This window comes from Netta rufina (assembly GCF_964035555.1).
Source record: "Netta rufina genome assembly, chromosome: 20".
NCBI lineage: Eukaryota > Metazoa > Chordata > Aves > Anseriformes > Anatidae > Netta > Netta rufina.
The window spans coordinates 1,633,202-1,647,194 of record NC_140144.1 but is presented as its reverse complement, the minus strand read 5'-3'; the positions used below and the strand labels follow the sequence as shown (position 1 = coordinate 1,647,194).

The window sequence follows — 13,993 nt, the reverse complement described above, 5'->3', positions numbered from 1 at the left end:
TCCATGATGGTCCTAACCCAGGGTGTTATCCCATATACCCCACTGCAAAATAGTTACAAAAGCCTTCCAAAAGAACAGCAGCTTTCTCTGGTGGAGATAAGAGTATGTGGACAAGGGGCCAGGAAGTGCTCTGCCTCCTCCTCACAGTCAGCTTCCCTTTGCTTCATTAGAGTGAGGCTCAGCCTTCCCAGCCTGAACTTCAGCAGCAAGGGAGATGGGGTGAATTCCTCCAGGCAAAGGAGCATCTTCCCACCCTGTAGTTTGAGCTCCCAAGCTCTGGCAGATTCCTCTGGTTGCTGCATGGACATTTCCCATAGCCAAACATCAGATTCTTCCTTCCTCTCTCTGCCCCATACAAGCAAATTTTTGGCAGTGGAAGCACAGAGGTAAATATGTCATATTTCAGAACAGGCCATAGTAAATGCTGTCAAATTGCTGGAACAGACCCCATGGGATCTGTTTGTGGGGGTCATTTCCTGTTTAGAGCTCCTGGCTAGGCTGGCTGTGGCCAAATGAACTGCTACTGGTGTCTCCTACCCCTGGGAGACAGGACTGATGGCAGTGGGCTCCATGTGCAGTTAGGCTGGAGAAGGCTCCTATTTCCTATGGGAAGGTAGCACCACAACTGGTCTGGGTTGCAAAGCACTTGGGGAAGATGCCAGTCTTGCCATTGCAGTGTCCTTCAAGCCACTCCTCATTCACTGGGGAAACATAAAGAAGCAAGATTAGCTTTGACCCCTATGAGCAGGATTAGGAGAGTTTTCATGGCTGGAATTTAACTCTGGGCAAAACCCAGCACTAGTCTGCACATCCTGAGGGCACAAGCTTGAAACAGCATTGGAGAAGCCATGCACTCCCCAGTCCTTCCCTGCAGCAGACTCTGAAAGCCTGGCCTGGGACAGCCTTTGACTTGACAGACTTGACAGACAGGACTTGAGAGCTACCTTCAGAGAGAATATCCAGCATGTCCCCCTTGCTGAACTCCAGGTCCCCTGGTCCCTGTGCAGGGTAAGCATGCTGAGCCAGCATCCGGTAGAGGATAGGTCTGCCTGAGTGGGAGTCCGAGTCCTAGAGCAGAAAGTCAGAATGGAGGTTGCAAGGCAGTGATTAGAGTCCAGCACAGCAGAGAAGCTTGTCACGGCCCACATACCTGGCAGCAGAGTGTAAGCCTGCCATCTGTCAGCTGCTGCCACATCTTCCCTAGATCTTCCTCTCCTGAAACTGCACCCAGTTCTTTGCCATCCAAATGCCTGTAGCTGCAAGAGTTCATTAACATGGCTCAAATCATCTGATTTGAAGACAAGCTTTGAGATAATTCTAGCCATCTACCATCTTCAGTCTCCAAAGCTCACTTTGTAAGCCAGCTCCAGCTTATCACCTTGCACGATGACATGGGGCCATCCTGCATACTCAGTGGGCAGAAACGGCACTGTCAGGAAGAGACTCACCTCCTTAGACACTTAACAGAGGGGTAGATCCTAACCTCTCATCACTGCACTGCACCGCCCCTAGGGGTGCCGCTGTCAGTGGGATTTCAGCCCAGGACCGATTAACACTTTGGCCAGGCTCCCAGATTGCTCTGCATTGATCCTAGAGTGTCTTAAAGGCTGAGTTGGGCAGGAAAAATCCAATATGCAGCAGCTGTATCTGTACAGAGTTCTTCCTTCTGTTCCCCCATTGGCTCTCTGCAAAGAGCCTCCAGTTAAATGACCCCAATTAGGACCCAAGGGAATGGTGTCAAGCTGTGAGAGAGGAGGTTCAGGCTGGATATCAGGAAGAGGTTCTTCACTGAGGGTTGTTGTGCACTGGAACAGTCCCAGGACCAAGTTTTTCGGAGTTTAAGAACCATTTGGACTGTGCTCTTAGTTATATGGTCTGAATTTTGGGGTAGACCTGTGTGGAGCCAGGAGTTGGACTTGATCCTTCTAGGTCCCTATCAACTCGGGATATTCTATGATTCTACGATAATTAAATGTTCCCAGAGGCCAGACAGAGTCACCTGCCTGTGTCCTCAGAGAAATCACTGCTGTCACACACTGCAGGGAAGGCATGCACACTGAGAGCCTACCTCAGCCTCCCACGCTCTGCCTGCAGGCTGAAGCGCTCCCGTAGAAGGGTCCGCAGCTCTGGCAGAGACGGCACCTCACCTGCCCTCACCACCACCATGCACTCGCAATGCACTCGCAGCACAGCTGGTCTGTCCAGGATGGACGAAGCATCTCCTTGGGTGTTTGGGATCTGCAGAGAGATGTGGCAGCATGGACATCTTGGTTATTAAGGAAGCTCACAGCATCAAAATGAAGACCTTAATGTTGGAGGGTGGAGCTATATGTTCAAAGCCTGGGATCAAATGTTCTTGCCATGATCCATAAAGCTTGTTTCTGGGTCTGATCACACAGATACTCCCAACCCCAAACCTATACGAGCAGAACCCTAAGACCTCCAGACAGCTGAAGAGGTACAGCCAAGGCCCTGTGTCCTGCTGCCTTCTGTCAGAAGTACAGCTGACAAAAAATGACTTCAAAATCCCTACAAACGTAGGCAGCAAAGACAAGGCAGCAGAGTTGATCTGCAGCTGACACTGCCAGAGAGGTGCTGTCCCCAGGTGGACAGAGGAGCAATTCCAGCTCCATCACACACAGTGGTTGGTAATAACAAAGAAGTGCACTGAAGGACATCGTCCCAGAAGAAAGCTAGTGTAAGTGAATTATTGTGGTACCTGGACTGACAGGGACACAAAATATCACACTGGTAAGGGACTGCAGGTAGTTCAAAGATTGCTCTCTCTTGCAAAACAGGCTGCAAAGTGTGTGTCTGAGAGCACTGCCATGCCTGGGGCTTTTGGCTCATTGGAAGATGGCAAAAGGGCATTGCCCAGGTAAACTTCAACTTTGGTTGCCTCACAAAGCTGTATGGTCACAGATATGGGAGTGGTGGAGGAAAGGCCACTCTGGAATGGCAAAATGGACAGAGTTTGTTTGTTTGTTTGTTTTTTCCCAGTGGTTTTGGGGCAGCTCATGAATTTTGGAGGATCTAATCTTTGCAGTTTTTACAGCCTCCTGAGGCTGTGGCAGCTTCAGTTTGTGAAACACTTTACCTCAAAGCCCATCTGGGAACCAGCATCATTTGCAGAAGCATTCACTCCACCAGGAGATTCTGCAGAACAAGAGCATAGAGACAGACCCTGTAGTCAGCAGAGGCCCCACACAGATCTTCTGCAACCCAGACAGCCCCTCCATACACCCATAAAGCTGGGGGCTTGGGGCACACCACCTTCACAAAACACCCATTCAGGTCCTTGGCCCAAGAGACTACCTGGTGTCTGCTTCACATGGAGTCGGTTGGGAGGCACCTGGGCAGGAGGGAGAGGAATCCCAATGCTGATCTTCTGTAACAGAACAGCATCAGAAAGGAGTGAGGAGAAGATACCAGAGAGTGAACAAGGCCAGTGTTCAGGACAGCCTCCAACAGGTTATAAATTTCAGGGTGCAACTCCAGAGAGAACCCCAGGGAGACCAGTTCATGCAGCAAATGCCCAATTGCATGCTATGGCCTGGGATTCATTTGGAGGAAAAAATCATAGGAATATTAAAACAACTATAAGCTTGAAAAATCTCTCAGAGGCAGCTAGGGTCTGAGTCACAACTTGCTGCATTGGGTTTGGATGGAGAAGAATTGAGATCACATATGGAGATGCCTATGGGGGACATGGGAGATGAAGGAAGTTTTCCTGAGTCAAAGGTGAGGGTTGAGGGCTTAGGCACATGAACTCTAGGCAAAAATATGTGCCTGTTTAAGATATTACTATCCCACTGCAGATTTCCCTGCTTTTGCTTTGCTGGCAAACTAGTACATGCAGACACTCCTCACCCGCTTCTATGCTATGTCTGGTGGCTGTAGACATCCAGGGAAGAGGCTGGGGGCTGAACGATCACGTCTCATGCCCTCAGACTCATGGTGACAACAACGTGACAGTTGGTCAAGAGAGCTGTGGCAGCTGCTCCTGTTTGTGTGATCCATCAGCCCACTGCAGGTAAGAGACAACAATACCTATATCGGCCTACAATACAAGCCACTGCGATCTGGATATGTCTAAGCCCCTATATTTTGTTGTAAAGAGATAAGATGTATAGAAAAAAAATAAGCATTTTTCCTGCTTTTAACCCTTCTGTTGTTCCAGTTCAAGAGCACTTAGTCCTCATTTAAGGTGTCTGAGCTCAAACACTGTGTTTACCTTACACCACTCTTCTATTCTGTGATAGTCTTACAAACAAATGTCCTGAACGTATTTCTCAGTCCCTTTCTCTCTCCCCGGGTTGCAAGTTTGTCAGCTTACCCCTTTATCCATCTTCGAGGCAGGCTCCAGAAGAGAGGTCGGTATGCGCAGCTTCTATGGGACACAAAGCACAGAACTGAGACAGCAGCAGCCTACTCAAGTCCATCTTCTGCTAAGACCAGTTTGCACTGCTTCGGCCATTGCAAAGCACTGTTGCCTCTTCACCTTGTTGCAAATGTGCCCATGGCATGCCCAGGGATGAGCCCAGCATCCCATATGGTTTGTGCTCAGAAACCAGTGAACAAAATTCAAGGGTCCTTTTACATCTTTTTCTGCTGAAATCAATGTGGCTAATGGAGTGGCTGTGATGTGACAGACCAAACACCTACCCATGTCCAACACCCTGCTCCTAAAACAGATGTTCAGGGAGAGAAGCAGCAAGGATGTCAAGGGGTACCAGCCCATTTCCTGTGACTTCTACCAATCACTGCTATAGAGCTCTTAATTTCAACTGATCACTGGGAGTAATGATGTTTACTTTCTTCCAGTATGTGTAATGTTTTGCTCTTCTTGACTTTGAATTTTGTCTGACACTTTACTTACCAGTCAACCAGCATATTCAAATCCTTCTGTAGCTCTTCACTGTTAGCTCCAGGTCTATGATATGTTGAATGATTTGACTGTCTGTCATGGAACATTATCACCTTAAGAAGCACTATATCACTACCACTATTACAATATCACTTAAAAATATGCTAAATGCTGAGGTAACAGCAGATTCTCTGTTGGGACATCCTTTCTTAAAAACAGACAAACAAAAACACCTGTACATTTATGCCCACCTTTTTCTTCTTTTAAGCTGTAATCACTCCTCAAAGCACTGCCCCTTGTGCTTAACCAGCTCCCTTTTTTGTGGTTTTATGAACAATCTTTTTATTTATTTATTTGAAATACAGGCTAATGATACATTTACTGACTCAACCTACTCCAGGTGTGTGCTGACTTTTTCAAAGAACTTACGTAGATGTGAAAATGGCTTGTGTCAACAAAATAATTTTCCATGTTGTCGAGTTTATCTGTTTCTATTCAACCTATTTATAAATTATATCTAATTAGGGACCAGGCCATCTCCTTGGCTCTGTTAGAACTCCCTGGTGACAAATACTGCTCTAAAATTTGGTTCTTCATGACTGTCATCCTACCAGATTCCACCACAGGATCACATACAGTAGAGAGCACAAATGCCCACAAAGGTGCCCTTGTGGGCACAGAGGTGAATGGGAGAAGCTGATGGGAGCCAAACGTCAGAGACCTACGGTTAGTAACTGGTCTGCGGAAATGAGCTCCTGAACTCATCCTTAGCTCTGCAGTGCTATAAATGGGTCGCCAAGGATGTGCTCAGTGGACTGCAGTGAGCTTCTGTTCACAGCAGGTCTGTGGTCTCTGCTGGAAAGCCCATCCATTTCCATTACCTGTCCGTCATGTATGGCTGTAGCCCAGCCATCCGCTCCTCTTGCTAGCACAAAGACCAAACTGTTGGCTTTCACTGCCAGCTTCTCTGAGTCCTCAAGGTAATAATGGGACAAAACTCGATAGTAGCCCGATTCACGGTCTCTGGAAAGAAAGAATGAAAATAATGATAAACATCTTCCAGATCAAAACAATGACTAAATTCAGCCTTGAAGTTCTGTTGGTACAAGATCACCAAACCAAGCGAATTTCATGATTTTTGAACCATGTAGTGAACACACTTTGTCCTGGAAACTAGGACTAGACAGCTGAGTAGCCTCTGCCACTGACCTGAGCAGGTTCTACAGCCAATCTGCTCCCATTTCCCAGCCACAACATGATCCTTGCCTGTATCCCAAAATCATCAAATCAGTTTGTTCAGACTGCCCTGATATCTTTATATAAGTGCTGCTACTGAACTGTCACTCTTTTCAATTGCAGTACCTCTTGCAGCCACAAACCTGTGTACATTTTGTATTCACCCCACCCTTTGGGGGAGGTGGCTGTGGATCATAAAGAGTCCTCAAACAAAGACATCAGAGGACAAAACGCAACTTTCTGAGCAGAAATAGTAAGAGCAGAGTTAGACCAGGCTGGAACTGAACACTTACCGTACAGCATCAGCACTGGGTTCATAAAAGCCCTGTTTCTGTGGGGGAAGCAACAGAATCTATTTATAACAGCATGCAATATAGCAAAGGCACTGTCTTATTTACTGTCCCTCTGAATGGGGTAGACCTTCACATGTGGTATTTTCTGTCTTCGCCTTTTAACCACATTCATCATACACTCTTACCATCACAGAGTTAGGATCTGAAGCCCTACGTGGAGCTCCATTACTGCTCCATTCCACCTTTCACAGCTACGCCCTACTCACCTGTGGCCTGAGAGGTTCAAAGCCAATGTACTCATCATTGGGAATGATGGACGAGATCACCTGTGGGAGAAAAAAAATATGAATCCAAGGTGGACGAAGAGATTTCCTGCAAGATTATCCAATCAGACCCACTTCATAAAGTACGGACATGCACATAGGGGAAAATGAGAGCTACACTCCCAAAACAGCTTCAGCTGTTTTTGTCTGTTTTTTTTTTTTTTTCATTTTTCCAAAGTTCTTCAAAAGTATGCAAGTGAATTATTTTCCTGTTCCTTTTTTCATGTAAGAGGTCTATGGCCTATGGCACTTCTGATGAATGCACTGGGCACAGAAGGGATCAGAGAAATTCCCTACTAACTTGCATTAAAGTATTTGGCAAAGCATTTGTCTCACAAACACACATTTGTCCCAGTGGGAATGCAGCAGTGAGTAGGAGCAAGCTGGAGGAAAGTACTCCTTTGAAAATGTCTTTGTCAGCAAAATGACAACCACATGGATCCCTAAGCACACTCAGCTTTTTCAGAGTTTAAGTGACTAAGATTCAAAGCTTTTTTTAGCAGCAATGTGCAATTTTGACAGAAGAGGTGTCAATTCTAACAGATTTTGATTTGTATGTTTAAGATGCCTTGACTCGCTGCAAGTCCTGATGGTTCTGCCATTGGTTCTCCACTAGTGCACTGACTGATTGCTGGAGTGTCCAGCAATAATGCTCTCTGGAGGTGTCAGGAGGTGGAATTTTTATCTTCTTGTTCTTAATCTGAATCTAAACATGTCTTTTACCTTGGGTTTACCTAGGAAATCTTTTGAATCTAGCTGTTCAATTTCCTTCTTCCGTGGTCTGAAAAGTTCTCCAAGGGGAACCTGCATAGGCTCTAAAAACAGATGATTCTAGGGCAGGGAAAGAAGATAAAGGAAAACCGTCAGTTAATATTAAATGAAATATGACAGCAGTGAAAAGCAAGTATAGCTTCCGTGTGTGTGTGAAACCAGCTCCAGGAAGACAATGGAGCAAAAAATATAGCTGTGAGCTTGAAAAAGGTCACTCAGGTTTAACAAGCATGTGAAAATTAAGAGTGCAGTAGCCACTGCCTAGTGTTTAATCAAAGGCTGACTCTGTCAGCAAGGGATGGGTGGGAAGGGAGGGCAGTAGAGTAAGGCTTATTAAAAAAATCTGAGCAGTTTCTCTAGTTGATTTCTGATGGTTTTGTTTTGTCAGTCTATGCAACCAATGAGTATCATGCAAATAGCAAATGTAAATCATATGCTAATGTAAAACGCGGTCATGATGCTAAAAGAGATGGTCAGATTTAAAAAGTGATAAATCTTTAGAAAGGATACAAGTAAGATAAGGACCTATGGAGGTAGCAAAATAGTGAATCCTCCAGGGAAAGTAAATCTGAGACCTGTAAGTTGTTCCTTAAAACCTCTAAAGGTTTAAAAAAAACCTCTAAAGGTTTTTTTAGACCTTAAAAGTCTAACCGTAAAGTACTATTTAGAACCAGCTCCATAAACATGATTACACTCTATTCAAGCTCTGAAATGTGATCGCCATTTATGTCTGAACTGCCAATAATTATCACCGAGGCCAAAAGAATTCAAAAAAGTCAGACAGTTTCATGAAAAGTGAGACAGTCAAAATCTGCACTTGATGGGGTACTGCAGTTAAACACTCCATAAGACAACTTATTTTATAGTACACGTATGAATGTAACTAAGCTCCTGAACAGCAGGGCTAGAGAGCACCCTCCCCAGCCTGTAAGGTTATCCCATGATTCCCAACTCTGGTGTTTCTGTGGAATTACTAGATTAGCTGAAGTTTGGTAGAGCATAACGCAGAAATGGCTTAGACTGTCCCCAGGAGACCAAGCAGGTGGATTGACAGGAAAACCCAAACAAATAAAATAGCAGGTTTTTACCTTGGATTTACCATCTTGAGCCAAGGGCACACCCCCAGGAACCCACAGATGTGGTCTTACCTGCACCTGCTCAAGGGCCAAGGCCAACATTGCTGTTCTTCCTTCAGGTCTCCACACAACAGCTTTGTCTAGGGTGACTCTGGCTTCCTGCCACTGTTGCAGCCGGCACTGCGCTGCTGCAGTGCTGTACAGCACCTGAGGCCAGCGAGGAGGGAGCAGAGATGTCTGCCTGCTGCTCAGAGGGCTGCAACTGAGCAACCACCCAGTGCAACCTACAAAGCTCAGCCAAGCAAGAGGGACCTGGCACAGAAACACTATGGATATGGCAGCAGCACAAACCTGCTCCCCTGATTACAGGAGAGGCACTGTGAGGAGCACAGCTGAAAAAAAGAATCATAATCAGAGTCAAAACTGATAAAAGCTGTACTCCCAGCTGGGAACAGGCAGTCCAGTTCTGTTCAAGGCAAGGAATGGCATAGGGAAGAGTAGATGAATACTCTGCTACCACACAGGTTTTGATCTTATTCCTCCAGTGTCTAAGAAGCCAGTGAGGACTTCCTTGGCAAGCTGCATGGGTTATTTTATGCATGTAACTAGGTAATATTTTTTGCCGTGTAGAATTACTCTGATTCTCTTTTGCTTTGGAATAATTTAACTAAAATTGTTGCCCATTGCAGTGGGCTTTGAATGTGTAAGTTGTTAGCTGTAGCTTGTTACCCAGCACGTAAGTACATTGTTTGCTGAAGTAGCAAAGTGTGGAAGTATCATGAACTGGGTGTCAGGAAGCCTCAATTTATATGCTTAAGTAAGAAGATGATAACTCTTTCCTTCTTGTCACTAGCCAACAGTTAGTATACAGAAATGCTTCTGGCCTACAAGACAGAAGTGTGGCCCAATAGCCCCCCTCCAGTTTCTTACTATTTTATGTGATGGTTATCATTTTGTAAACTGCTTTGTGATATCCGGATGTAAGCTGTGCTTGGGACAGATATGCAGGTAGTAGGATGCTTTTCCTTCACTCCTTTATCACAACAGAAAATTGTTCTTTGGGGGTAGAATGGTCATGTTGAACACCTATTGGAACTGCAGAGATACTCCCTCTTGGAAAGACAAGGCAGCAGCTGTCACTCAGCTCAGTAGAAGTACTACAGCCCTGAAGGAGGCAAAAAAATCTCAGGATTTCTAAACCATCCACCAAAATTTCCTTTACTTTGAGAGGATCAGATACAGCCTTTGAGAGGCCATACCTGGGGAAAGCTGATGGCACAGTTCTGCAGAAGTCTTTTGTCTGCATAATTTGTAAAATGAGCTGCAGGTAGATGTCAGAGTGAGATAGAAATGAATCAGGATGTAGATCCTGAGTCGAGAGTGTCACCACAGTGAGTGCACACATCCTGGTAATATGTAGAGTATGTGGAGCAAGGGACTGGATATTCATATCAAAGAGCACCAACTTCCTCCTAACGAGATTAGGCACTCCTGTAGCCCTGTGATTTTTAAAGGGAACCTATTATTTCTAGGTGTGTCTGAGCTCAAAGAAAGCAGTACTGTGGCACTGAAACTGTTAAAAACAGTAAGGTTTGGATAGCGTTACAGATGCCAAAGATAGCTTCTTCCTGCCAGGTATAATGAGCACAGAAATTAAACAAGGCTGAATGACTGGTTCATGGGCATGCTTGATTTAAATTGCACAATGACTCCTCTTGCAGGAGTAAGGGATTAAACACTTATTTCCTGTATCTACTCTTCTGTCTGTGTGCAGGAACTCAGGACACAACACAAAATGAACCCTCGCAATAATGCATGCACAGTTTCTAGAAGTCATTTACAATCTCAATATTACAAACATTTACAATCAGTTCAGGGAGACTTTTATGAACAGGGTGTGGCAGGTCAATTCTGTGGAAAAACATAAGAGCTGCAACGTGAAGCGTTACAGAAGCAATATGCGGCTCAACGTCTAGTATATAGGTTAGACAGAGATAATGTTGAGACAAGTTGCTACATTTGGAAAGATAGCTTTTGTGCACATGAGCTTTTTAAAAATCTTCATTCTGGACAAATTTTGTTCCTATCTGTCTATACTTCAACCTAACTTTCATACATATTTATACAAGTAAGCTTAAAAAAATAAAGGCAAATTCCTGTGGATCTGCTCCAAACAATTTCACTTTTCAAACAGTAATTTGTTACAACTCTTCAGAGATGACATTGTTTTATGACTTTTTTTTTTTAAAGGGAACTTAATTATAAAAGCACAAACAGAAATTTATTACTGTCCTAATGTACTGTCTTGAAAAGCTCTTGGGTTACTAGGGCCTACTGCTGAAAACATGATGAATACCCCCAACAGAGGGGAAGGATGACTGAGACAGATTGGCCCTTACCTCCCATGCATAAAGAATGTGCCTCAGCCCCAGCTGCTTGTAATCAATGAAAGGATTTTGTCTTAGATGACTGAAGGCCATCTGATAGTCAGAGAGAGCTTCTTCATACCTACAATGCAGAGATGACAGGTGGAATTGAGACTTAAAAAAGCTGAAGACTCTAATATGAAGTTCAAGAATCAAACTAGCAATCTATTCTTCCTGACAGGCTAGATGAGGAGGGATGCACCAGAGACATGTCTTGTGACCACAAAAGTTCCTGTCCTATTGGGTAGTTCCTACCTACTGGGTAGCTCATACCAAAATGAACATGGTGCATCTCTTCTCCAGGATTATCTGCATTATTTCACTATTTGCGATAAACAATAGGCTTTGATACCTGAAGCACAGTTGCATTGCCAAGGATGAGAAAATGTAAAGAACAAAGGTTAACAAATAGCATAAGCTCCCTCCCCAGCTTGCTCCTAGCAGTTTTGTCCCAGCAGACATCCTGGGGTAGAAGCGAGGGCTGGGAAACACCTGCTGATGGTGAGCATACAGGAATGGCCAGAGCACTGCTAGTAGAAATTTGGATGAACTCTAAAGATAAGGAGGGGATTAGTCTGAATTTATACCAGCTATACAACTGAAATCAAAACAGGTTCCCACTGAGGTTTCAGGCTATGAAATGTGGGAAAGGCTGTGCAGTGGTTACCTGATCAAGAGCTGGAGGGGAAGCAGCTCTAGGCCAGGGCACTACCATCCACGAGCCTGCCAGGAGACTGTGTTTTTGGGAAGGCCAAACTTGCACATAACATGCGAAGCCACACCAACTACTGCAATTATATTTTCATTCCCAGTGAAAAACTGGATGGATCTCCCATCAGTCCTGCATATAGGAGTGGCTTCTTTCTCTGTGTGTACATGACAATAATGTCACATTAGCCAACTCCGGGGTCCTGGAGTTGTTGTGCAGCTCACATTTTCTCAGTTCTCCTATGTATATGGGAAATAAGACTTGCTGATTTGTGACATGATTTACAAGGCCAAATCAGACCTTATGAACTGCTTAAAATTACTGGAGGAGTGAATTTTAGGAATAACTTTTTAGTAAAGGGAGAAAACCAGAGAAAGAACAGGCAAGAGTTATTTAAGTTACTTACATTTCTAACTGCAGATAAACAAACCCCCTCTGAAAGTAGCCAACAGCGAGCGAGTTGTCCTTGGTAACTGTTTTACTGAATGCCTAAAGAGAAAAACACAGATATCCTGGTGATCAGTTAGGATCTCTTATGTCATTGTCTGGGCATATGTACCCAGCTGGGTGCAGAAGCCATCCCTGGGCTTGTGACCAGCTTGTCTTGTCTAAGAAATGTGGGGCTGTGATCCAGGCCAAAGGGCAGAAGATGGCTTCATGTCACCTTTCAGGTCTTGGCTCTGTATGAGATAAACTTCAGGATTTTATCCTTTCTTGGGAAAACAGACTGACAGTAACAAATGAACCATGCTTGCCACATGATGTTTTGTGATCTGCAGAGCCTGTTGCCTTGAGCAGACCTTACCCTGATAACTGGCTATTTGAAATGCCTGTGGTGATGAGTGCGTAAAGGGAGAAAGCTGAAGGGGCTCACAAACTGCATCTACAGATTGGTGTTTCTGATCCCAGTTTCCCAGCTGAGTAGAGGTAAGTACCAGGAAAGCTGGTAACAGCATGTGACCAGTGGTTCAAAGTGATTTCCCGCTCTGCTTTGTCTCAGTATCTTTCTGAGAAAGCTAGGAGGTGTGCTCCTACACTTACCATTGCAATGAGATGGTATGTAGATAATGAATCAAACCTGCAACCCCAGACTTTCCTTGCATTGTGTAAACAGGGACAGCATTGCAATGGGGAAAATATGTTGCAGGACATTAAGGAGTGACTGTGCTCCTCGGCACTGGTGGCTGGCTTCTCCCATGACTCAGCCAGCGCACTTTACTTTGTCTGCTCTACGGTGCTATAAAAGACAACCAACCAACTGCTGATCTAAGTAGAAGCATAACTGAGTTGCTTCCCTGTAGGTGCCTGTTTATTGGGGCTGAAAACAGGCTCTTGGGCACCATCGTGCTGCTGTCTCACAGCAATGGCCCCGCTTGGTGCTGCCACAGCTCTGCCCCAGCCCCTTCCAGCACAGCCTGTGCTCCTCTTTGTGCTGTGTAAGACAAAGTATTTATATACATCTCTTTGTTGGGCAGCTGATAGAGAGACATGCGGACAGGCTGGCTGCTAGACGCTGAAATAGTTTATCTCAGCACACTTGTCAGGTAGCTAGCTCACTTTCCAAAAGACAGCGGTAGTCCAGGATAGCAAGTTCTTCTGGAGAAATCTTAGCTCGTGAGGGATTACTTCGGGATGCACAGAGCGGCAGCACTCCCTGTTTTATACCCACACCATCAAGACCCACACCCCAGCGATCAGCCCGACACGTCGAGTAAGGATTATAAGTAGTTTGAGAAAGGTGTCTCAGAAGAGCACATTCAAGCACGGAATCCCCCAGAAATCAAGGCGAGGAAAGCACCATCCGCCCGAGTCAGGGCCCGGCCACAGCCCGCCGCCATCCCCTCACCCGCAGGGCCTCCTCCAGCCTCCCGGCCCGCAGGTGCACGCAGCCGATGTTGAAGCAGATCCTGGACGGCGGCTCCTCGATGCCGCAGAAGGCCTCCAGGGCCGCGTCCCAGTCGCCGCCATCCGCCGCCAGCACCGCCTGGTGCCAGCGCCTCAGCAGCTCCCGGTAGGCCATGGCCCTCAGCTCCCAGCCGGCGCCCCGCCGAGCTGCGGGCGCTGCCCCGGGCGGGAGGCGCTGAGGAGGGAGGCGGCCGCCGCGCCCAGCGCCCTCCTACCGGGGCCGGCCCCGCTGCCGCCCCGTGGGTCCCGCGGGCCCGGCCGTGCTTCGGGGGAGAAGGGCGAGGTGAGAGGGTGAGGGGCTCACGGCGCCGGCTCTGCATGGCCGTGGCAGCGAAAGGCGGCTCCGAAAGCCCCCCGAGTAGAAGCTCTGGCAGTGCCCCTTGCGGG

At 46.2% G+C, this 13,993-nt stretch overlaps 1 protein-coding gene across 1 annotated transcript; it reads right to left on the bottom strand.

Moving 5' to 3' along the window:
- Positions 1-603: 603 nt before the first annotated feature.
- Positions 604-13,721, bottom strand: NOXA1 (NADPH oxidase activator 1; the record flags this gene model as incomplete). The annotated part of the gene is made up of 15 exons (XM_084299300.1): positions 604-701; positions 945-1,068; positions 1,151-1,256; positions 2,069-2,238; positions 3,098-3,156; positions 3,316-3,388; positions 4,337-4,390; positions 5,749-5,890; positions 6,397-6,434; positions 6,663-6,722; positions 7,443-7,550; positions 8,639-8,773; positions 10,966-11,074; positions 12,108-12,190; positions 13,548-13,721. The coding sequence occupies 15 exons, from the start codon at positions 13,719-13,721 to the stop codon at positions 604-606; spliced, it is 1,533 nt and encodes a 510-aa protein (XP_084155426.1).
- Between the last annotated feature and the right edge of the window lie 272 nt (positions 13,722-13,993).